This window comes from Neopsephotus bourkii, unplaced genomic scaffold, assembly GCF_033783945.1.
Source record: "Neopsephotus bourkii isolate Nb327-2 ecotype Australia unplaced genomic scaffold, CSIRO-AGI_Nbou_v1 NB_245, whole genome shotgun sequence".
NCBI lineage: Eukaryota > Metazoa > Chordata > Aves > Psittaciformes > Psittacidae > Neopsephotus > Neopsephotus bourkii.
In genome coordinates this window covers 1,528,795-1,554,476 of record NW_026900755.1, presented here as the reverse complement: position 1 = coordinate 1,554,476, position 25,682 = coordinate 1,528,795, and the positions used below count along the sequence as shown (strand labels likewise).

Here is a 25,682-nt window from a genome sequence, read left to right as displayed (position 1 = left end):
AGCCCAGTGAGTATGGGAACTCATCAGCAGCCCTTCGCCTCCCTGCTTTTCCTCGGGCTTTCCAAGTGAGCACTCCATGACCCATTTCAGTGAAGTATTCTGAAGAGAAGATTTGTGCCAGCGTTAGCAGTTCCTGTCAGACAATACGAGTGACAGGCCTGCAACTTTGTGCATTCTGCAGTCACTGTTACATTCTAAAAATGGCACTGTGTTGTCACTGCATTATGTTGCAAAATGTTTTCATGCTAATTGCTGGTTATTGCTCTGCTTGGAAGATAAACTCATGGATTAAACTTCTCTGATTTTAATGATACTGTTTTAAAATTATTCAGGCTTTTGTTTTTCTTTGTTTTTTTTTTTTTTAGCATAAATTCAGTAAGGTCTATGTGCAAGTGGGTTTTGCTGTTGACTTTGTCCTTGTGATAATGTGCTACTCCCCTTTTTGTATTGTTTCATGTGCTCAGTATTGCTAAGTAACTGAACAAGTTTTTCATTCTTCAAATAACTAACTTGAGTGCAGAAAAATGACATGGGATCAGTGTGATCACCCTTGAATTCATAGAAACCAGTGTTTGCTTGCTGATTACCTTATTCTAAGTAAACAGTTAAATATCAAGTATTACTTACGGCCTGAAATGTTATTTTAAAAGATCTGAGTACCCCAGACACTGAACAAAGGAAGAAGAGAAACTTCCGTGAAATCCTCTACTTTCTTGAAAAGGGTTTGTTTCTTCTCTCACAGGTGCTTGGGCGATGTTTCTTGACGGTGATGCAGGTCCACTTTCAGTTCCTGTCACAAGCTTTGCAGAAGGTCCAGCCAGTGGCACACTCTTGCTTTGCTGAAGCTGTAGCCCAGGAGAGAAGGAATGTTAGTGGGGCTGGAACCTCAAATATAAGCCCCACAAATGAGCTAGAAGATGCAGTAAGATCATGGAGAGGAGCAGCAGAGGTATGGAGGTCTTGCTGTAGTTACATTATATTTAGTGAAATGGCAGTTACTTTTAGTGAAACCTAAATTTAGGCTGAATGCCCTAATAAAGGAAGGAAGTCTCTGATTTTTAAGACATGCTACATTTGAAGTGGGGAGCATGTTGCAGTTAGTTTTACCTATATGCTGATTACACCCATATGCTATTTTACCTACATGCTGATATATTTCTGCCCTGTTTAAAGTTTTCTTTGTGATATATAGGGAATATATAAGGAGTACACAGTGGAAGCAGCTTTTTGTTAGTAATGAATTAACAGCATTCAAGTGTGGTTTGGTAGAAGTGGTAAAATGTTTGAAAAAACAGCAGAAAAACCTAATGAAAAATAGTTTAGATTATGTCTAAACCTTTTCTGCTTTCCATTGCACTTTTGAAGTCCGCAGACTGATAGATCAGAATGGCTTCAGACACTTCATGCACATTTTCCTTAAATTCAGGTAACTTGGAGAATGTGCTTTTGAAGCCCAATTTGGCAGCACAGACAGGCTTTTTATAGTCATCTTGACTGGAAATCTTGTCAGGGTTGCCATTTATCAACCTGGAATGTGCAAGGTATATGAAAGCAAATAAGTTTCTTTTAGAACTATGCAGAGGAATTATTTGTAATTTTTACTGCAACATAAATTTATTTCATTGGATAAAATAAGGATTTGGGGGTGCTTTAGGTGTAATACAGATAACTGTAACAGGTCTAATCCTGGTATAGCTGTACTTCTTTTGCATTAAAAATAGTTATTTTTATGTTTAATGTACTTAGTTCCTTAAAACTCTTACAATTTGTAGAAATGCCCTGCCATTGCTATCAAGTTAATTTAAAAATGTGGTTGAAGTTAAACTTGGGTCTGCAGAATCTGAGTCCTTAACTTTCCCTTGTACCTCCTTGACAGCCCTCTTCAGCTATTTCTGTTAATAAAACCTGTATTCGAAATAGAGTTTAATGCAAGTATTACACTAATCAAATCCTTCATTAAACATGCATGGAGAGAAGAGAAAAATACAGGTTCTTCCTAGTTCCTAGAATAAAAATAGAAGAAACTTCTTAATTTTTATGGTTGCCTAAAATAACTACTCTGAAGTATTTGTGGGGGGGGTTAGGATAGCATAAGAAAAATCTGCGCTCTCTTATAATTTAGACAGGCTAATATACAAGTCATTTTGATAGAGGGGAGAGTTGAAATACTGAGATCTTTCCAAATTTTAACCTTACGGAGAAAGGCAATCCATTATTTCCATATAAAGCCAGCTTCCTTGACAGGGAATACACTGCTATTTCAGAATAAAGTTTAAGATAAAAAGTTTTGTCAGTAGCTCAAAACTGTTTTCCCTTTTTAAGATTTTTTGGCTTGGAAAATGCTGTAATTCTGTATGTGTCAATGAGGTGAGCAATACCCATTGGCTGTAGCACCAAAAATCCCCAATTTCAGCATCCTGCTTTAGAGCAAGACTCGTTTGTAGTCTGAAAAATAAGCTTTTTCCAAGGCCTTAAATGCAGTTGTGAGCAGTTTTTTTTGTTTTACCCTGCTCAGTCGTGTATTATTTTACAGTTAAAACTAGATATGTGGCTTTTCGTATTTTTTTATTTTTAAAAGTCATACTACATAAAACTGTTCTGCTGTGCTAAGTTGGTCTTACTCTTGTGTGGCTCTTCTCAAGTCACACCACAGTAATCAACCTCAATTTTATAAAATACATCCTGTGTACACAGGAGTGTTTGTCCATATGGTTAAATGCGTTTTCTGTGGCAAGTAATACCCTTTATGTTGAAGTTGTATCTCCTCCAGTAATGACAGTCATCATGTGGCCTGTGTAACAGGATCCTTAGTCCTGAAAGGGAGCTGAAATAGTAACAGCAAACAATGAATTAAGTTGCTAGCCAGCACCTATATGCCATACAATTTATGTGAGATTTGTACTTTCGAGGCAGCAGTAGAGATTTAATGAGCTATAATAAATAATCTCCTCTGGATCCTTCCCACCAGGTGCTGCTTCTCAACTCCTTTATAAAGTTTTAAACTCTGTGGGGTTTTGTTTGTTTGCTTTTTTTTTTTTTTTTTTTTGCTCTTCTTTAAAATTTAATTAAGCTTGACCTGGTTTAATGTTGAACCTCTTTACCGTGGATTTTTATTTTGCATTACAGGCCACATCTCGACTCCGAGAAAGAGGCTGTGATGGATGTTTGGCAGGAATTGAAGTTCAGCAACTTTTCTGCTCACAGAGTGTGGCAATCCCTGAACATCAGCTCAAAGAGCTAAACATGAAAATTGACAGTGCTTTGCAGGTAGTTTTTAAAGACTGCAGCTTTCATGTGCATATAGTACAGTCTGTGGGCCAAGGAATGAAATAGGGAATTTTACTGTCTTACTGCAGAAATATGTACCAGAGGCAGCCATGAAGTATTTAAGAATTACAGTTTTGGAATCTTATATGGTAAATGTATGTATGCTGTAGAACTGAGTAGGGTGGCTCCATGTAACAATTCTTATGTATGTATCCGGATGTGATGACTGCTTGCTTACTTGCTGTTATGCCTGTGCTATCTCAACCTTTTGTTTAATGCCAGGCTTACAAAGTGGCTTTGGAGAGCTTAGGCCATTGTGAATATGCAATGAAGGCTGGCTTTCACTTGAACCCAAAAGCTATTGAAGCAAGTCTTCAGGTAAGATCTGCTAAACCTGGTCTTTCGTTTGTCCCTCCTCACCTTGAAAACAACTATTTCAAATGAATAAGTTGGACTCATGTTTTTTCTAATGTCTTAATTTCTTCTAATGGACCTGTTTTGTACTCCAGGGCTGTTGCAGTGAAGCTGAAGCCCAGCAAACAGGAAGGAGACAGACTCCACCTCAGCCCATTCAGTGTGAACTGCCCACTGTACCTGTTCAGATAGGATCACATTTTCTGAAAGGAATATCCTTTAATGAGTCTGCAGCAGAAAACCTGAAGCTGAAAACGGTAATAACGGAGTAAACAGTATAAAAAAGAAAAGTGAATTCCTTAATCTTCAGAGAGCAACTGCAGTAGAAGTTCAGTGCCAAACTTGTATTTAAAAGTGCATATTTTTAGCCTGACTTCCTGTAGAAACAAGATCTTGATAACATTGTAGGTCCACGCCTGCTTCTGATGACATTTAATCACCTGGAAAAATTCGGTTCTATCTGAGAGGAGCAGAGAAATCTAGGAGACACTGAAGCCTTGGGAAGATAGATGGGTTAGGCATCAAGAAGTGGAGGGGAATGTGAGCCCTTGCAAGTGGCTCAACCAGGTGGTGCACTTGACAGCACTTATCTTCTTAGGTGCCAAAATGAGTCTGGCCCAGCCTAGTGCTAAGGGAGAGACTTAAAGCATTTGTACCAAAGCTCCTCTTAATGTCTTCTTACAAACTTTAACCAATTGCTAAAAGTAATTGAAAATTGTGGAGAAGTTAACTGTGTTTTCAGTGTGAAGGAATGGAAAAGATACCATTCAGGAGTAATTTGGGCAATTTGAATGAGCATTTTCACCTTTTCATTTTTTATTTTTTATTTTTTTTTTAGGATAAGCCCAGTTCCTAGTTCCTGAAAGAGTTGGAACAATCCATGCTTAAAATGCTGCTTTTCTGTTGTCTTTGCAGTGCTTCTTAATTAAACTGTTCTGCAAGCTAAGCAAAAAAACCTGTTTTAATATTTTGGAGGAGTGTTGTGTTCCCAATAGCAGAGATGATCTTGTATATTTCTGTTCTGCAGTTGAGCTTTTCTAGTTGTACAAGACTGCTCAGAAGTAACAGATGTTACAGTTGTGTGAAAAGCATGTAGAATAATGCTAAATGCATGTGGAAGCATTGGTGTTAACATTTCTGAATTGTGTATTTAATATGACAAAATGTTTATTTTTTCAGCACACAATGCTGCAGTTGATTAAGGAAGCTGGATGCCATAATGGACTTACACCACGGGATGACTCTCCTGTTACTGAAGTACTAAATCAGGTTTGCCCTTCCACTTGGCGAGGAGCCTGCAAAACTGCTGTACAATTGTTGTTTGGCCAAGCTGGACTGGTAAGTGACTATGAATAGGCTTAGCAAAAAAAGAGCTACATCCTGAAGAGAAACTGGGTATTTTAAAGAGCTTGGAAATTAATTTCCAGGGTCTTACTTTGTGCTTCCCCATTTTTAATGCTGCAGCTAACTTGATTTATGAGCAAAGTGTATCCCTGTAGAATGCAAGTTCATCTGTAGCTGATAGGAACAGGAGAATGTACTGTGTACTTTGTACTCTCTGTTACTGGACAGAACACAAAATGAAACTTCTAATTCATAGTGAAAGATTTTCAAATCTATGGATGACCATGTTAAAAAGAAACACCCTTCCTCTCCCTTTCCCTCCCCGCTTTTCTCAGATTAGCTTTAAAAACTGTAGTTTTTTTTCATTTCCTCTCTGCTTTGAATGGAAGCTGGGTTTCCTGCCTGGCATAAACCAGGAAGTCCTCTGCCCTGCGTAATGCTACCTCACATATCCAAAAGAGCCCAGAGCAGCTAAACACCTTGCTGATGACATACGTGTTTAGAAACAAAACCCTTGGATTTCAGAGTGTTTAAACAGTTGCTCAAGATAGGTGCTTGGAACATACTCTGTAAGAAAATGCATTTGTGCTCCCCTAACTAATTACTGAAATCTCTGCATTTAATAAAGTGTCATTCATGACACAGATTTTTTTGGACTAATGTGAGTTTTCATTTGACTGGACAAAATGGGGGCACGAATGCAATCTGATAGGAAGAAAATGCAAAGTACACCACAGCCTATGACAGTTTCTGTCAAATATTCTTTGAACCATCTTTAACCTACAATAACCTAAATGCTTCTTGTTGATTCATATATGAATGTTAAGATGATGGCAAGGCATCAGGACTTTGTAATTAATTGTCATTTCTGATGAAAGGATCCATATTGCTACATACCTAGTAAATATCACATTTTCCAAACAAATCACACAGCTGATTATGTGACTTTGACCTTCTATCTTCGTTCATTAAGCCATACGTGTTTTGGTACTATTGACAAGGTCTTTGATAATGGTGAATGATAAATTGGAAGTTATGAATTTGTGAGGTGTTTCTACTTTAGCATTCCTTTGATACTAGATATTATCTGTTAGAGGAGTAGGTTCAAATCATAGTGGAATTCAAGTGTCTTTTCATGTAAAGAAGGCCTAAAATCAAAGGCACAGACAACCAGTATCCAACAGCAGTGCATCTGCTGTCAGTCCTGACTTCACTATGATACAGGGATTCAAGGACAGGAGATAGTAGTGCATTAATCACTCTGTGTAAGGAAGCTTTATAGGGAGGCGTAACAAGGTGGTATCTTTGCAGGGAAAGAAAACAATTGTGGAATAGTAGGATTGATCAAATTTCTACTGAGGTGTTTTCAAGGAAAGCGTATTAAATATTAGTACAAGAACTAAAAAGAAGGCTATGGTTAAGTGGGTTTGTATCTTCACCTACCATTGTTTATGCTAGGATGCTGGGAGCCAGCAGCAAGGGATGGGAAATGAGGTTAAGAAAGGAACTGCTGCTCAGCAGCCCTGTGGGAGCGTGCTGTAACTCAAGAGTTCTTGGCTCCTAAGTGTCTAGATGAGGAATGCCTTGGAGGATGCTGCACCTCCCGTCATTTCCTTTCCAGGGGGTTTCAGTGTTGTGCACACCCAGGTTCTGCCCTGATGAGATCTGGGGAGTGGCCTGAGGCACATTTGGACTCAGGATTCTGAAAATGTCTTGATGTCCCTCAGTCTAGACATAACTAGTTAGACCTGCTGGTAATTAAAGCAGTGATATTCTTCAGCTTTATCATAACATTTAGAGAGTTGTCAGCATAAAACTTACTTACACATTCTCCCAAATGACAGTGCTGATATGGAATATTATTTGTGTTGAATCATGCATGTGTCCAAAGCTTTTTGCATGAACCTCAGGTTCTGAAAGTAGCAGGTTTCTATCTTCAAAGACAGCAGTGAGCTATCTGCATGACGAAATAACTTGACAGCCTTCTCTCTTTCCTTCATTCTCACTTTGATTTGTTACAGTCTGGAAGGGTGTGAGAGTTGAGGTTTTTCTTTATAAACTGTGTGCTGGAATTTTTTATGAGGTTCAGCTATGGTTCTATGTAGCCTCATGCAATGGTGAGAAAGTGTGATTTGCTTCTCTAAAGCATTCTTTAGGTGGAAATGAGAGAGGAAGCACCTGTAAATGAAGAACAATAGATGTCTGATGCACAGGAAGCTATCTTCTAAGCACCCACCAGGCAGGGAGGGAGAATGTGTTTATTTTAAGTTTATTTTGTGTAGAACTCGGGTAAGTGAATCATGAGACAAGAGTTATGTAGCCTTTGCTTTGAAGCTTTTAGAAACTAAGCTGTCTGCACTAGTTCAGAATTGTGTATAAATTTGTCATTCAAATGCCAAATTTAAAAGAGAACATTACTTGACAGTCTTTAGTCTATCTTTAATCTATCTTGCCATGTGCCTTTTAAGAACAAACTCATTAAGAGTGGAAAGCACAATGAGATGTGACTTAGTTTGCATGGTTATTTTAGGCTTCTGTTTTTTAACATAAATAAATTTTTTTAAGTGCAGTTTTTACCTTAGCAATATATCAGATTTGGGTCAGCTGAAGAAACCTCCATGTTTTAATAAATGATGTGTATTAAAATAGTTTAATTCAGAGGATGAGTAGAAATAACACTTTGAACTGGCATCATGCAGAGTCATGAAGAGAAGGTTTAATTGAGTCTCTAGCCTTCCTTTTTTGTGCTAGTACATCTTTCTGTGCAAAAAACATGCATTGCAAAGCCCTAAATGTTGTAATAATGTTTAAATCCCAGATGTTGTAACTCTGACCAAATGTTGAGAGATGTAAAGCTTTTAAAGGCAAAAACAGAATGGGGGGAGTGAGATGGGGTAGACAGACGATGACACCCCAGCAAAGCCCAGACCATGAGCACTGGCCAGGCACCAGAAGCTGATTTATGTCTGCTAAATCAGAACTTTAGTTCTGACATACAGGTCTGAGATGCAGACAGGATTTTTTCTTGGGAGTTAAGAACAATCACTCCTAAGGTAATCTCTTGTTACCCCAATTATAATTGCAATATAGCTGAATTGCAGATTACCGAATTGCCTAAAATTAAGATGGTACAAATACAGGGAGAAAAAGAAATGGAGTTGCCCTGTTATTAAATGAGGTATTTTCATGAGTGGGTAATAGCATGGCTCTTTGTCACTGTGCTTAGACATGTTTTACAAGTCTGAATAAACTTGCACAAATGCTCAGAGTCAACTGAAGGAAAATTAAGGCCTTATGCTAAAGTACCTTAAAGGTGGGAAGTAATTATGTTCAAGTGTCATTGGATGGCTCTGTCAAAGCAAGAAAAGAGACTCTAAGCATTATTCATACTTCACATTTCTTCATAACCAGTAGTAGACAACCACTTAGGAGCAGAACCAGTGTAGGATGATCACAGAAGAGCCAGTAATATCCCTTGAGGCTTATTTATACCAGAGGACGTTAGCCATTTCAAGGATAAATGGTACAGCTAATCTGCTAGTCACTGGAGCAAGAACTGCTGATGGCTGCCAAAAAGCTGCTGGTTCAGCGTGACCAAAATAGGAGATTATGGAAATGATCAGAAAGGCTGACCTGTGCAGACTGGACAAAAACAGAAAGCACAAACCAAATATGGAACTTACTATCACTGGCTTTAAAGTTTAAATGAAGCTGAAGTGAACCTGTTCCTCCTCCATTCCATAAAAAGAAAGGTTCGTGACAGCAGGTTGATTTTTCAAGACTTTTATCTTCCATATATCTTCATTATGTCGTACAGAAGGCTCAGAATTTCACAAATTGAACAGTCACTTTTCTTCCCTTTATGTAATAGGGAATTAATAATAATACAGTTCTATTAGATAGAATAGACAGATGTTGGTGTGGGATTTTATAACCTTAAAAGGGAAGAGGGGCTCTTAAAAATTGTGAGCTATGTGAAGAATTTCAGAGTCTATACTACTTGTCTGTATCATAACATGCGCTGCAGTTTAATTATTTAAAATATTTTGATAAATAGGTGTTGGGGAGTTGTTAAAGTACTCATAGTGCCAAACCTCTCAAATACAGGGGCTGTTGCATGAAGCCACTGATGGCTACCAGCTGTTTAGGTAAAGTAGTTGGTAACTACATTGTGATGCATAACTATAGTTATGCATCCTGAAATATATATATATATATATATAGTTATGCAATATATATATACACTATAAATATACTATATACGATATATATACTATATACGATATATATACTATATACTATATACTATATATATACTATATACTATATACTATATAATATATATATAGTTATGCAATATATATATAGTTATGCAAACCTGAAATAAAGGTTACTGTATCAAACTTTTTCTAATTTACTTTTTAAAATAGAAATAGACTTACAATAATTATGTGATTTGTTTTTATCTGGTTATGTTTTACACCTGCAGCATGGCACATAGCTGAAACTATTGCATCATGACTACAGTGGTGATAAAGTATCTTGAACTAATTTTTAAAATCATTTCTATTTTCATTTTATTTGCTAGGTGGTTGTGGACACAGCTCAGATTGAAAATAAAGAAGCTTATGCTCCTCAGATAAGTTTAGAAGGATCCAGAATTGTGGTGCAAGTTCCATCAACTTGGTAAATAAAAATACTGTATTGCAGATTATACTGTTAGCTATGACTGAAATATGTAGGGGGAAACACAGCAGTACAAGTGGAAGAGAGAATACTAGGCAATTATAGCATATCTTCCTGAAGTTCCTTTATCTGGAACTGAGTACAGTTCCTGACAGACTGACAGTTGTACTTTTGATGTCTTTCTACTTGTGCTGCCTCCGGAGGCAATGAACAGGGGCAGTGCTGGGGCAGTCAGATGTTCTTATGAAGACGTGAAAGCTTGATGATGAAGGTTTAAAAAATAAAAAATAATAGTCCAGTAGTATTCCTGTTATGCTTCTTCCCTGCAGGTCCTCACAGCTCTTGCCTCAGAAAGACCAGGAATTAGATGAGTTTAATGTGAGAGCTTTAGCTCTTTCTTCACTGGGCTGTTCTTTAAGCACTGTCATGAACCACAGAACTCTGTGGTCCGAGAGACTCTATCCCTGCCAGTTTAGCTGACTGCCTAGGGAAGAACTGTAGGATTAATCTGCAGTTTAGGTTAGGATTTCTTCCCTTTTGAAACAATGATTTGGATTTAGAACACTTCCTTTCTCTCTTACTTCAGAGTTCCCTGTGTTAGGAATTTCAGTACAACACAGTTCATTCATCTGAATCCTTAGTGAGAGCCTGTTACTAGTGGTACCAATGGTATGTCCAGAAGTGCGAATCAACTGATAGTCTGTTTATACAAATACATCTTTAATTCCTCTATAGACTGGCACTTCTTTGTTCTCCTCATGTAAATTGCTGTACTATTAAAGGACTAAGATCATGTGGAGTGCTTGAGCAAGGCTTTGTGTGTTCTGGAAGAGCTCCTCCTGCTGACGCACGGTGAGAGTGGCTCTGCACTTCTCTGTGCCTGAATTATGCTTGCTTAGCTAAAGAGCTAATCATTAATCATGATTTTAAAATAAGTTATGCAACTCTTATAGTTAGATTAGCTGTATCTTCAACAGTAGAAAGAAACCAAGGGTGCAGGCATAGTCTTTAGGAACTATCAGGCATCCATACATTGTGCTGCTTTTATTAGCTGCAACTCTGTAGCGCAGCAATTGGCCGTTTGGTATCTGACTAGTATGGTAAAATTGTCTAATGTAAAAAAAAAAAACCCAAAAATTTTAATTTTTAAGTTAAACTTAATGATTACAGGTGTTTGAAAGAAGATCCAGCAACAATGTCTCTGCTACAGAGGAGTCTGGATCCAGAGAAGACTTTGGGGCTAGTAGATGTGCTCTACACTGCTGTGTTTGACATACACAGGTGGAAGGAAGGAAGGTATATCTCCTCCTGACCCTTTTGCTTTCATGTTCTAGTGTCCTAGTTTAAACAAAGCCATCATTGTTGAAAGATTTGTACTGATGTATTTAATACTGTTCATCAGGAGGGGAAAACAGTAGTCAAACTGAGTGCAGAAAATTGGTAATCTACATAAGTACCTTGAGGATACGTACAGAGATACAGCAGTCTTCTTGAAATGAAACCAGCAGCTAATCCAAGTGTACAAAAATATTTATTTCTGTCTTAACGAAAATACTTGATTCTTATTTAATTAGTCACCATTTACATATAGAAGCACAACTAAAATTTCTTAATGAAAGTAGTTAATGCTATTGCAAATACTAGTAATAATTTGCATTGTTACCATAAGAAATAATTGATGAACTCGGCAATCTTTGGGTTTGTTTCTTGCACTAGCTACACCCAAATACACATTTTCCTACGAAGTACTAACTCAGTTGTATGAGTGGTTTGATATACGTGTTTTTGATGCAGGGAGCAAGCTTTGCCTTGTATTCAGATCCAGCTACAGCGTGAAATCTCAGACTTTGGGAATCAAGTTGACATGCCATCCGGAAATGGAAGCAAATCTTCAGGTGGTCTGCAAAAGACGTTCTCAAAACTGACTTCACGGTTTACAAAAAAAACTTCCTGCACCAGTACAAGTAATACTGGAAGTTACTCAATCCCCAGTACGCCTTCCAAAAATGTCTTCGTAAGTTCCACCTCAGAGGAGAAAGCTAAAATGCCCACTAACATAGATGCAAGGTTACAAAGCATCTTGAACATCGGTAACTTTCCTAGGACTGCAGATCCACTGCAGTCAGTTCAAAGCACAGATAACCAGCTAGTGAATGGGTTTCTAGTTGAAAGACGGGACAGCTTCTTCAAGCCAGACGATGGCAAGGATGAGAAAGGCATGAATTTACCAACTGACCAAGAAATGCAGGATGTCATAGATTTCTTGTCTGGTTTTAACATGGGCAAATCCCAGCAGACTTCTCCAATGGTGAAAAGAAGGAATTCTGCTGCATCCGCTACAGCAGCAGAACAAAAATCAGTAACAGTACAACAGCAGCCACAATCTGTCTCTCACACACCACTGCATCCTTCCCAGCAAGGCTTGTCACAGCAGCAGCAGTCACAAAAGCAGCAGCAGCAGCAGCAAATGCAGTATTACCAACACCTGCTTCAACCTATTGGACCACAGCAACGTGTACCTGCCAAATGGCTAACTAATTCTTCACAGCAACCAGCCCAAGCTGTTGGAGCTGGATTGTCTCATCTAAACCAGTGGAACAATCCTGGTTTTTCAGATTTAAGCTCTGATTTGTACAGCTTGGGTCTTGTGAGCAGCTACATGGACAATATGATGTCAGAGATGTTAGGACAGAAACCACAAGGACCTAGAAACAACACGTGGCCAAATCGTGACCAAACTGATGGAGTGTTTGGGATGCTGGGAGAAATCCTGCCTTTTGACCCTGCAGGTACGTGCCTTTTCCTTTATGTATGTATGTATGTATATAGTTATTTATTTATTTTAAGGATTCTTTCACAAAGAATACTGTTAGATATTGCTAGCAATAACTTATTTCCTAGAGCTAGTCACGAAATGCAGAGGTGCTTATGAGGCCAGCAGGTATTTGTTTGTATGCATTCTTAAATGGACTAAAGTACAAGAAACTTTCATTGATAAGTAAGAATGGGAGCAAGTTCCTTGTTTCTTGTCCCAGCTGTAGTAGTTCTGACCTTTCCTGTATAGACCATATCAAAGTACTGAAACAGATACTTACAGATGATGTTCCTCCTACTGATAATTTGTGAAACTGTTTAAAAGTCAACTCTTGAACTTACATGTTTTACATCTCCCCAGAATGATCCTTAGTGGTCTTTACCAGTCCTGCAGTATGGAGATTAAACTGGATTGCATCTCTCACATATCCCAGCATTTCTCCTCCATTACTATGCAGTTCCATGGGAGTCCTACTGATTCCTGTTCCACAGCTGTGACTGCAGTGAGAAGCTTATATGCCAAGTGTTACAGACTTCGAAAGAGTAATTGCCCTGTGGTTTGCCAGATGTGCCTGAATCACCAATAAACTGTAAATCTAGAGGGATTACTGTTAAAAGATGAAGTGAAATAAAATTTTGTAGCCATAAGCAAATAGCTAAAGACTATGAAATTGACTGTAGAGCCTAACAGGAGATCAATGAATTCTTCTGATAGTAGTACTAAGAACAACTTAAAATCCACTGTCATAATTTCTGTTGGTGTGGAACGTCACTATAGAAACTACTATGCATTTAGGAAAACTGCCTGGAGGGAGGCAGTGCTCACACCAACAGGAAAACCTGTTCTCAAACCACAGAATACGCTTCCTGTGCCCCTTTGCATGTGCATGTGTGTGAGGACTGTGGAGGCATCTCAGAACTCAATTTTGATAGTTACTTTGTCAACTTAGTTGATAAATCAGTGGAGTTTCGTCGTGGTTTAAGCCCAGCCCGTGACTCAGAACCACGCAGGTGCTTGCTCACTCCCTCTCTACTTCCCCCTGGCTCCTGGAGGGATGGGGAGGAGAATCAAAAGAATGTAACTCCCAGGGGTTGAGATAATAAGAGTCCAGTAACTAAGGTGTAACACAAACCACTGCTGCTACCACCAATAATAATAATGGTAAAGGAAATAACAAGGAGGGAGAATATAAAACTAAAAAGGGAAGGGAAAAATGCCCCAACACAATAAACACAAGTGATGCACAATACAGTTGCTCACCACCTGCTGACCGATACCCATCCCAACCCGAGCAGCGATCTGGGCCTTCTGGGTGACCCCCCAGTTTCTATGCTGGGCATGATGTGCTGTGGTGTGGAATACCCCTTTGGTCAGTTTGGGTCAGGTGTCCTGTCTCTGCTTCCTCCCAGCTTCTTGTGCCCCTCCTCGCTGGTAGAGAATGAGACTGAAAAGTCCTTGATTGGGGTAAGCATCACTTAGCAACAACTAAGAACATTGGGGTTACCAGTGTTGTTCTCAGACTAAAGCTGAAACACAGCACTGCACCAGCTACTAAGAAAGAGAAAAATAACTGTTACAGCTGAAGCCAGGACAGTACCCACCCCTTATTCCACACCATTCATGTTATGCTCAGGTCACACATTTTTCAATATACTATCACTTTTTGTCTCTTTACATATATGTATATATAAATACACACACACACACACACACACACACACACACACAAAGAGACAGGTACACCTTAGTCCACGGACCATCCATATAAAGTTCTCTGAGATCATCCAGTCCATGTTAGGCTCCACTGTTTTAAGAGTCTTTCAGGGCAGGAGAGACAGTGTGCAGTGTTGGATTGTTGCATGCTGATGACACTGCTCAACTTGTCTGGTCTCATCAAAGTTCAGTCTTTAGGATGGCAATTGGAGGGAAGTCAAGGTCAGTTACTGGTGACGTGATGACAGTTCTGGGAGACTCCTGCTGCTGCTGCTGGCTTTTCCCATGACTTCATTCTCTGCTGATAATCATGGCACCACGTATCTTCTCAAAGCCCCAAGTGGCAGAGATGGGAATCTAACTGATGAGCTATAGAAGTTACATAGCAGGCAGCAGCATACAATTGAGTTCATTGGCTGTTTTCCCCCCAGATCAAATCCCCTTGAGGTACACATCGGACTTCCCCATTTTCCCACGTTACCCACCAAGTACATCCAGGTCCCTGAGCAAAAGCAATCCCACGAGTGGGTTTGCCTTCACCTGAAGCAGGAATAACCCAGACGTCTTCCCCAGCAAATTCTTCATGTGCACCACAGGAACTCTGTCCCCTTCTACAGTATGTAAAAGTTCTGACTGGGCTGGGCCAGCCCTGTTGGCAGATCCCCTGGTGTTGACCAAGCAGGTGGCATTTGGTAAATGTCTATCCCAGTGTTTGAAAGTCCCACCACCCATTGCTCCCAGTGTAGTTTTTAACAGCCCATTGTACCGTTCAATTTTCCCAGAGGCTGGTGCATGGTAGAGGATGTGATATACCCACTCAGTGCCATGCTCTTTGGCCCAAGTGTCTATGAGGTTGTTCTGGAAATGAGTCCCAGTGTCTGACTCAGTTCTCTCTGGGGTGCCATGTTGCCACAAAATGTGTTTCTGAAGGCCCAGGATAGTGTTCCGGGCAGTGGCGTGGGGCACAGTGTATGTTTCCACCCAGCCGGTGGTTGCTTCCATCATGGTAAGCATACGGCACTTTCCTGGGCGGGTTGGTGGCAGTGTGATACAGTCAGTCTGCCAGGCCTCCCTATGTTTGTACTTAGAATCATAGAATCATAGAATAGTTAGGGTTGGAAAGGACCTTAAGATCATCAGGTTCCAACCCCCCTGCCATGGGAAGGGACACCTCGCCCTAAACCATATTACGCAAGGCCTTGTCCAGCCTAGCCTTGAACATTGCCAGGGATGGAGCATTCACAACCTCCCTGGACAACCCATTCCAGTGCCTCACCACCCTAACAGGAAAGAGTTTCCTCCTTATATCCAATCTAAACTTCCCATGTTTAAGTTTTAACCCATTACCCCTTGTCCTGTCACTACAGTCCCTAATGAAGAGTCCCTGCCCAGGATCCCTATGTGCCCCCTTCAGATACTGGAAGGCTGCTATGAGGTCTCCACGCAGCCTTCTCTTCTCCAGGCTGAACAGCCCCAACTTTCTCAGCCGATCTTCATATGGGAGGTGCTCCAGTCCCCTGATCATTCTCGTGGCCTCCTCTGGACTTGTTCCAACAGTTCCATGTCCTTTTTATGTTGAGGACACCAGAACTGCACACAATACTCCAATTGAGGTCTCACGAGAGCAGAGTAGAGGGGCAGGATCACCTCCTTCGACCTGCTGGTCACGCTCCTTTTGATGCAGCCCAGGATACAGTTGGCTTTCTGGGCTGAGAGTGCACACTGAAGCCGGCTCATGTTCATTTTCTCATCGACCAACACCCCCAAGTCCTTCTCCTCAGGGCTGCTCTGAATCTCTTCTCTGCCCAGCCTGTAGCTGTGCCTGGGATTGATCCGACCCAGGTGTAGGACCTTGCACTTGGCATGGTTAAACTTCATGAGGTTGGCATCAGCCCACCTCACAAGCGTGTCAAGGTCCCTCTGGATGGCATTCCTTCCCTCCTGCATATCAACCTTCAGCCATCATCCTCCATACTGCAGAGGCTTTAACCACTTGGCTTGCTTAATTGCAGCGTGTTTCACGGTCATGAATAACGTGGGCAATAGTGTCCATTGGTAAGTCCACTCCTCCATCACGAGCCCATCTGTATGTTGCATCTCTGCCTTGATGGCCTGAAGTGTCATGGGCCCACAGGGCCAAAAAATAATCCACCTTTATGTTGCCAATCTAAGTCCATCTGAGCTGCTTCAATCTTAGCAGCTTTATCCCCTTGTTGGTTGTTCTGGTGTTCCTCAGTGGCCCAACTCTTGGGTACATGGGCAACTACATTGTATACCTTCACCACCAGGTTCTGCACCCGGGCAGTGATATCTTACCACAGTGCAGCAGGCCTGATGGGTTTACCTCTGCATTGCCCATTGCTCTGCTTCCATTGCTGCAACCACCCCCACAGGGCATTTGCCACCATCCATGAGTCAGTATACAGATAAAGTACTGTCCCCTTTTCTCGTTCAGCAGTGTCCAAGGCCAGCTGGATGGCTTTCACCTCGGCAAACTGACTCGATTCACCCTCTCCTACAGCAGTTTCTGCACCTTGTCACTGTCATACAGCTGCCTTCCATCTCCATCTCCAATGCTTCCCCACAATATGGCAGGACCCATCAGTAAACAAGGCATACTGCTTTTCACTTGCTGACAGTTTATTATATGGTGGGGCCTCTTCAGCACCCATCACCTCCTCCTCTGGTGACATTCCAAAATCTTTGCCCTCTGGCCAGTCCATGATGACTTCCACAATGCCTGGATGACTGGGATTTCCTGTTCGAGCTCGTTGTGTAATTAGTGCAGCCCACTTACTCCATGTAGCATCAGGTGCACGATGTGTAGAGGAGACCCTGCCTTTGAACATCCAGCCCAGCACGGGCAACCAGGGTGCCAGGAGGAGCTGTCCTTCAGTGCCAATCACTTCCAAATCAGCTGGAACCCCTTCATAGGCTGCCAGTACCTCTTTTTCGGTTGGGGTATAGTTGGCCTTAGATCCTCTGTATCCCCGACTCCAAAAGCTGAGGGGTCGACCTCGAGTCTCCCCTGGAGCTCTCTGAGAGAGGCTCCAGGTGGGACCATTCTCCCCAGCTGTGGTGTAGAGCACATTTGTCACATCTGGCCCGGTCTGAATTGGTCCAAGGGCCACTGCATGAACTATCTCTTGTTTAATTTGTTCAAAGGCTCGTTGTTGCTCAGAGCCCCATCTAAAATCACTTTTCTTCCGTGTCCCATGGTAGAGAGAGCTTACAATTGAACTGTAATTCGGGACGTGCATTCTCCAGAACCCCAGAGCACCCAAGAAAGCTTGTGTTTCTTTCTTATTAGTGGGTGGAGACATTGCTGTCACCTTGTTGATCACACCTGTGGGGATCTGGCGATGTCCATCTTGCCATTTCATTCCCCAAACGTGAACCTCCTGTGCAGGTCCCTTGACCTTACTCCGGTTTATGGCAAAACCAGCTTTCAGCAGGATTTGGATTATTTTCCTCCCTTTCTCAAAGACTTCTTCTGCTGTATCACCCCACACAATAATGTCATCAGTGTATTGCAGGTGTTCTGGAGCTTGCCCCTGTTCCAGTGCCATTTGGATCAGTCCATGGCAGATGGTAGGGCTGTGTTTCCACCCCTGGGGCAGTTGGCTCCAAGTGTACTGGATGCCTCTCCAAGTAAGAGTGAACTGTGCCTGCACTCTGCTGCCAAAGGAATTGACAAAAATGCATTGGCAATATCAGTCGTGGCATAGCACTTGGCTGCCTTTGACTCCAGTTCATACTGGAGTTCCAGCATGTCCGGTACAGCAGCACTCAATGGTGGTGTGACTTCTTTCAGGCCACGATAGTTTACTGTTAGTCTCCACCTTCCGTTAGACTTTCACACTGGCCATATGGGGTTATTGAAGGGTGAGCAGGTCCTGTTGATCGTTCCTTGGCTCTCCAGTCTATGGATCAGCTTATGGATGGGAATCAGGGAGTCTTGGCTGGTGCAATATTGCCACTGGTGCACTGTTGTGATTGTGATTGGCACTTGTTGTTCTTCAGCCTTCAGCAACCCAACAACAGAAGGATCCTCTTGAGAGATCAGGCAAGGTGGACAGCTGCTCAATTTCCTGTCTCCAAAGCAGCAACACCAAAACCGATTGATACCCTCTTGGGTCTTTGAAGTATGCTCTCCCAGTTAGCAACATCTAAAACATCAGTATGTTATTAGCATTGTTCTTAGACTAAAGCTGAAACACAGCACTTACCAGGTACTAAGGATTAAAAATAACTGTTCCAGCTGAACCCAGGACAAGTTTATAAAGCAAAAATAGGCAGTGTAGTTATGTTATCAAAAGCTTCTTAACAATTTCAAGTCTGAATTAGCGTCATCTTATTTAAATGTACTTAACGCTATATACTTTAGGAAGATTACAACACTTAAGGATAAAATTATTTTAACCAAGTGCATAGAAAGGACTGGCATTTCTAGCATTTTGAATCTGTTATATTTCTGTGAGATTTTTCTTTTGATTTTCTTAAAGCTACTTGTTCGATTGGATGGATATGGTGAATACCAAGGACTTTGAAAGTGTTAATTTGGAAGGCTGACTTACTCAAGTTGATAAATGGTGCTGTCGATTAAGACGTACGTTCCTACAGTAGAAGTGATAAGTTGACAGTATTTTCCACAGGTGTGGAGTTTAAAAAACCAAACAAAAACCTCCAATCACGTAGACTTTTCCATTGGAAATACAACTTTTCTGCATGTAACCTGCCAACTTCAGCTCTGATGTAGGTGTTTTCAGTTTAAGCTGTACTTAGTGCAGCACAGAAAGCTTTAAAAAACACAAAACACTTGTTCATTTCCAGACTTTCTTGGGACTTTGTACATTTCTCATTTGAAACAAATGGCACTACTTTTTTGATAAATACTTTTAGAGCCTGAAAATGATGTTTCTTTTCAGGTGCAGATCTGATAATAAACAATTTTAGAAATTGTAGAAAAAGTCGAAGGCTTTTGGCAGTGACCAGAAATGTTCTGCAGTGCTTTTATAATTTGTGGGAATATTTGGTTCTGACAGCTGTCAGATAGCTCTGTCCCTTGCTCACGTAACAAAGAATGCGTAGAAACAAAGTTATTTTCTTCACTGTCATTTGAATTTGCACCCAACAGAACACTGTGGGGCCGTTTTCTGAATATGCCAGGTGACAATGAGGAAACTTCTCTCCTGAATGCTGAATTCAGTGTAGAGAAGCCATCACATCAAAGACTGATTTTCTGCTTTGGGCTGTGCATGCTTGGTGAATGTTCTTCAGTCTCCACTCTTAATTTAAAACTGAGACCAGCAAGCCAACAGCTCTGCACTTCCTGCTGCAATTACTGTGCATGTAGTCTAGACATTTTCCATAGATCCAGTCAGATTGCAAAGTTTTATCTCAGGGGAGGAGTGGGGAGAAAGGCAAAAGGAAAAAGAAGCTGTGGAAACTCAATTACACTGACTCACAACAGCATTCTTTTTAATACAACAATTACTGGCTGTGATCAGTTGAGCATATAAACCACTTTGGCATTAAGGCTTTTGCTGTCTGCTCAAGATCATGCTGATCACTTGTCAGATGCTTGGGACACATAAAGCCTTTTAAGAATGGAAGAATTTTTAAGAATTACTGCTTTTTTCTCTGTATACATCAATGTTACTCTGAAATGTCTTGCAGGTCAGGATGAGAACAGCGTTCAGCTTGCTGTCTAATCCTTGTAGGAAGCAAGCAATTTGTGGGCTGTATGTTCTAATATGTTCAGGCTGAGATTCTGATTTCTCAGAGTAAGCAGGGTCACAGCATAGCTGGAAATCATGTTGCAGTCTGGAATCAACTACAGTAATTGATATATTCCTTCTCTCTGAGCTCGGGTGGATGTACAGGCTTTAATTACATCAGCATCTGGTGATGGGATGTTTCACCTTTCAGTGTATGGACATGATCATAGTGACAAATACTATTTCACTGATGGAAGGCAAGGGGCAGGTGTACTTTCATGTGAGATTATTCAAGTATGTATGGATGTGTCTTTGCTCCATAAAGAGATATCAACTCTTGTGTGGCATTTGTTATCTGTGAGGGAATTATTTTCTGTTGGTGGGATATGGTCAGGCCTAAAGGATTAAATGAGGGAGATAACTGCAGTAGAAATAGCTGAATGTCAGCAACCGATTTCTTGGTTTCTTTTGTTCAGTTGGCTCTGACCCAGAATTTGCCCGCTATGTTGCTGGGGTCAACCAGGCTATGCAACAGAAAAGGCAAGCACAGCATGTCCGTCGCCCAAGCAACACACGTAGCAACTGGCCTCTCCCTGATGATCCTCATAAAACCTGGCCATTTCCAGAGTATTTCACAGAAGGGTAAGATTTGGAAGGTTACGCATTTCTATTGTATGTGAGTCTGTTTTACTCACAAACTTGGCACAATGTGGGATTGTTGGGTGCTTTTTCCAGTTACTGCTGTATTTGTGAATGCTGCACTTCATTATGTTGTGAGAAATCTGAGCCCTTCCTGCTTTGCTGATACGAGGCACTGACATTTGTTTGATGTCTCCTTTAACAGTGGAATGTATATTGACTTTGACTTGAACAGAGGAAATAAGGAATTTACAGCACAGATGTATTCAGAATTGTCTTACTTCAGCATTTTGAAAACCTTTGAGACCTAGTTTTAATGAAAAGTGATGCTGTTGAAGTTGTAGTACCTGACTGAATTCAGCTTTCCAGATTCTAGCCACTCAGTCTTGCTATACTATAAGGCAGGTACCTTACAGCAAGTACATTAGTAGTTCTTAATCTCTTCTTCTGTTTATCACAACAGAAGTATTTCAAGATTCTCTTCCCATTTGTCCTTACTTAGAAGTAAGTGAGAGCTATTTGTATTACAAATTTAATTTTACAGATTTTACATTTTACAAAGTACTGCAATGTCTTTGTGCTGTGAGGTATCACTAGTGACTAAGATTCAGCGTAACTCTGCAGGGCTCACAGTCTGGACCAGGCATTACAAATACAAGGGCTAACACAACTCCTTGTCTTGCAGTGATGTAACAAATAGTTGGTCTGGTACTCAAGGAGACTCGGCCAGCTCAAGTGATGAGACCTCTTCAGCTAATGGAGACAGTTTGTTCTCCATGTTCTCAGGGCCAGACCTTGTTGCTGCAGTAAAGCAGAGAAGGTGAGCAAAATAAACATAAATGTGTATTGCTTCATAAGAGTTCTTTTTGTGATAATCTCATTTCAGTAGCCACACAAAAGGAATCCCTGCTAATTAGATGAAGATAATAGCAATGTCCATGTGTGTACTACACTGATGCTATTGGTCAGTGTACAGTGTATCTGACTTTAACGCTCCCATATTGCATTATATTAGTAGCTGTCTCCTTACGCAAACTAGCACCTGTGCAAATAGCCAGTTGTTAGCTGAAATTCAGCATGTCTAGAAAAGAACGGACACCCCTTACAAGAGAATCTACTTCGGATGGATGCCAGTGCTTTCTGAACTACTGAGGCATTAGAAATCATCTTTGAATTGGCTTTCCAAACTGAGTACAGTTTAGAACAAACATGCATACCCCAACTCAAGACAACCAAAACCGAGCAGATTTTGCAGAATGCACATGCGAAGGACTTCTATTCGATATTAGGTCACAGATTTAAACCAAAGGTAGAACGCTTGTTCTTCAGTAAATTCACTGTGCTTCAGCAGGTGTTTCAGTTGCTCAGCTGTTTCTTTTGTCTTGTCTGTAAAGTTATTTCAGAAAAAAATACATTAAAAAAAGCAAACCAAATTAAAAGAAAAAAACCACAAAAACCAAGAGCACATAGAACCATAGAACAGTTAGGGTTGGAAAGGACCTTAAGATCATCAAGTTCCAACTGCCCTGCCATGGGCAGGGACACCTGAAGAAGAAAAAAGGCAATTTATTTCTTACTGTCAGATTTCTTCAAAGTGGGCAAAAGCCTAGCGCATCTTCCTTTCACCTGTAGAAATACGTGTATGTGTTGCTGAAGCTGTAGCTCAAAGAACTGTCAAGCCTCTGACAATGTTCAGTAATGAATTTCTTTCTGCTTTGCTTCTCCTACCTGTACTGAGCAGACATGAAGCAAGACTAAATGTCAGTACACATTCTAGGCTGTCAGGGATGACAGAATGAAGCTGCAGAATGGTGTCTGCCAGTGGCAGATTAATGGGGATGACTCATTTAAAAAGCAAAATAATAAAGTGAATGTTACTGTCTTTCTGGGCAGAAAACACAGCAGTGGCGAACAGGAACCTAGCACACTACCATCACCACCTCTTCTTTCTGCAGCAGATGACCGTAACCAGGTAAGCTAAGAATGGCTTTGCTTAGTCATTTTTCGTATTTGCATTTAGGGGTGGTTCACACTAGGAGGACAACTAGATTAGCATCTGTATCTCCAGATATCTTAGCTAAAACACAGACCATCAGCACATTAGTACTAGATGCTTTTATCAAAGTTACCAGGTTTAAATACTAGCAATTCAAGTTAAGCTAAGAGGGAACACAGTCAATTTTAATTGTTTGTGCAGAGAAAACTGAACTACCACTAGATTTATTACTTGTCTTTGCTAGAAACTTTTGACTTGGAACAGGACTACTATGTGTAAAGCAAATGTGAAGTAAATAAAAATGTTTCTCAATAGGGAGATACTTTAAGAATCGGGAGTGGTATATCTATGTATCAATTCTGCTTTCAAACATATCTTCTGAAAATGTCTAAAGGAGGGGATGATAGTGTGATGTGTTAAGTATTGTCACAAAGTGTTTTGTTATTGTAAAAAAACCAAAACAAGCAAAAAACCCCCACAAACCAAAACCCCACAAGTCCCAAACCCAACTAATGTTTTCCCAGGATAATAAGACCAAGACCTGGCCTCCCAAGGCACCCTGGCAGCATTCAGCCTCTGTCACAAACACGCTACCTGGTCAAAGTACATCTTTGTATCCCATGAGCAGCCCTGTCAGCCAGTGGAGCGACACGATGCAGATTCTGCAGTCACCCATGTGGGCAGCAGCCAACGACTGTGCTCCAGCAGCGGGACTTTCCTCTAACTTTGCCTATGCGCAGCAGCAGCAGCAATCACAGCAGGCTTCCCAGCACAAACAGATGAATAAGGGCTTTAAATCTTTCCCTGTGAAGCATGAACGCAGACCATCTTACCTGCATCAGTACTGACTGCTTCTCATGTTGGGGAATGCAGCACAGGGCCAAACATAAATTACCTGTACTTTGTTTCACAAGTGTGTATTGGCTATATCCTGTTTATCTCATTAAATACAGAACTGAGGGGGATTAAATACAGAACTGAGGGGGATTGGGTGAGATATGCAAACTCTTGAATTCTGATTTACAGTGCTGAGCAAACATGGCCAATATGTTTGTTTGATGTATATGAAGCAGCCCAAAACTGTGATGTAGAAATGCTTTTAAAAACGTGTATATTGCCTTTACTTTCAAATTTTATTATTTTTTTTTAAGAACTGCTGAAGGACTACCATACAAGAAACACTGTATTTTATAGCTATTTTTCATATAGATTTATAGTTAAGCATCTTACTGAAACACATTGAGTATGTTGAAGCAAATATATAGTGGTCACTCTGCTCAACACTGTGTTTAAATTTCTAACAGCCAAGCTGTAAAGCCTTTTGAATTCTCCATAAATGGCCTGTGGGCAGCTCTTTTTAAATGAAGTGCAGCAGCTTTGTGTGTGCCATACAAGCGTGTTCACGGTGAGCCTGTTGCAGAAACGTGAAATTGAGTTTTGTGGTAGTTCCCTTACTCCTAAGTAATGATCTGCAACAGAACCACTGGAGCTTGTGTCACAGATGTTACCTGAGCTGCTTAAAGTAGATGGCGTCTGTGTGGATATTAAGACACTGGTTTTCAGATACAGAGTTTCTTACTGCTTCATTTGGCCAAAGGCATATCCACACAGTGCTTGTTAAGTGTGCAAAAGTACAGCTGAAAAGACTACTTGCATATATTGAAAGTCTTATTTCAGATGCTACAGTTGATTAAAAATTGTGAGCTGGCTCAGTAGATACTAAACTGAAACGTGGGGTAGCAGTTAGTTAAAAAAACATTATTTTTTTTTTTAAGGATAAAGTAATTATTTGCAGTCAATATGTGCCATTAAGTGAACCTGTGGAATTAGCAAAAATCTTCCAACCAAAGTGGATCTGTGAGAGTGACTGGTGCTTAAAAATTGAAGAACAATGGTAAATATATGTATAGCTATCCCACTGTATATTAATTGAGATTACAGAAGATTCTTTATATAGTTAGAGCTTATTTAAATTTTCATATTTCATCTTTGAAAGAGTCTAAAAACCACAATATTTTCTGGTATAAGAGTTTTGACAGTATTAATCTTATTTTTGTATTTTTCTTAAGTCATATCATTCTAATATGTTAACTACTAGTAAAATGGATTATTAGTTCTAACAACATAATTTTTCAATGAAGATAAAGCACATTTGTGGTTTTGGTTTTACAAACTAAGTACATCTATATCTAAAGATACCAAAAAAATAAATACATTATATAAAGTATACACAACACTAAAACTATTAAACATGTGGGTATTTAAAACCCATCCACCTTTTCTGTTTGTTCAGTGACGGGCTGTATTTGCAGGCCCTGATTGTTACCTTTTGTGCTGTTTTGAGGATGCCAATGTTGCCTGTATTTATGATATTGTCACCATGTTTTCTGAAACTTCATACTTACCATGTTTACAAAGATTTGTTTGCTGTACATAGACTTTTTACAGTAATGTGCTTTGCACAATCAGTGTGGCTTCTGTCTGTAAATTGTTTATGGTCTGTACTACTATGATTTTGAAAACCCTCTGCTGAAAATGTTAGTGGTTATTTGATGAATGGTTTTGAGTTTCCTAAACCTTGTCATTTAGAGCTAATATTAAACCCTAAATTTGGTTGTAGTTACTGGTTATTCATAATAAGACCAAAATGGAAGTTAATGAAAACACTTAATTTTGAACTTTTTCTAACAAGTGCCAAAATTATTGCTACAGTTTTTGCAGTTTGTTCATAATGACAAATGCTGGCAAGTTTCTGGACCTACAGAAGTGAGTTGTGAAAACAAAACAAGTCTGTCTGCATTTTGACCACGTAGGTGCTACCCTGTCCTTTGCTTCCATCCTCCTGAACACTGGTAATTTTGAGAATTGTTGCACTTGGCAAATGAGTCTTGCCATTAAAGTTCACTTACACTGCCAAGTGCAAGGGTTTGGTGCTTAGTTAACTTACCCTTATTGCAGTGCTTCTTGTGAATAGCTAATGCTTCTGAACTGGAACTGTACATTTTGTATTTTAAAGCTTCTGTAAAAGTAAACTATTTGCTTTATTAAAGACATACATTTACTAGGTCATACCTGTTTAAAATATGCA

The 25,682-nt window shown here is 40.3% G+C and overlaps 1 protein-coding gene across 5 annotated transcripts in view; it reads left to right on the top strand.

Annotated features, from left to right (window-relative positions):
* Positions 1-23,555, top strand: part of GARRE1 (granule associated Rac and RHOG effector 1) — a 63,823-nt gene extending 40,268 nt beyond the window's left edge. For 4 of the 5 annotated variants that reach the window (XM_061345929.1, XM_061345927.1, XM_061345930.1 and 1 more), the window contains exons 3-14: positions 743-949; positions 3,127-3,267; positions 3,550-3,645; positions 3,777-3,938; positions 4,861-5,019; positions 9,614-9,711; positions 10,882-11,007; positions 11,506-12,500; positions 20,436-20,601; positions 21,284-21,418; positions 22,492-22,570; positions 23,119-23,555. In XM_061345929.1, coding sequence (XP_061201913.1) covers positions 743-949; positions 3,127-3,267; positions 3,550-3,645; positions 3,777-3,938; positions 4,861-5,019; positions 9,614-9,711; positions 10,882-11,007; positions 11,506-12,500; positions 20,436-20,601; positions 21,284-21,418; positions 22,492-22,570; positions 23,119-23,442 — 2,688 coding nt within the window. In that variant the 3' untranslated portion in view covers positions 23,443-23,555. The remainder of the gene's footprint in view (positions 1-742; positions 950-3,126; positions 3,268-3,549; positions 3,646-3,776; positions 3,939-4,860; positions 5,020-9,613; positions 9,712-10,881; positions 11,008-11,505; positions 12,501-20,435; positions 20,602-21,283; positions 21,419-22,491; positions 22,571-23,118) is intronic. The other variant, XM_061345932.1, reaches the window with a different exon arrangement.
* Positions 23,556-25,682: the final 2,127 nt, after the last annotated feature.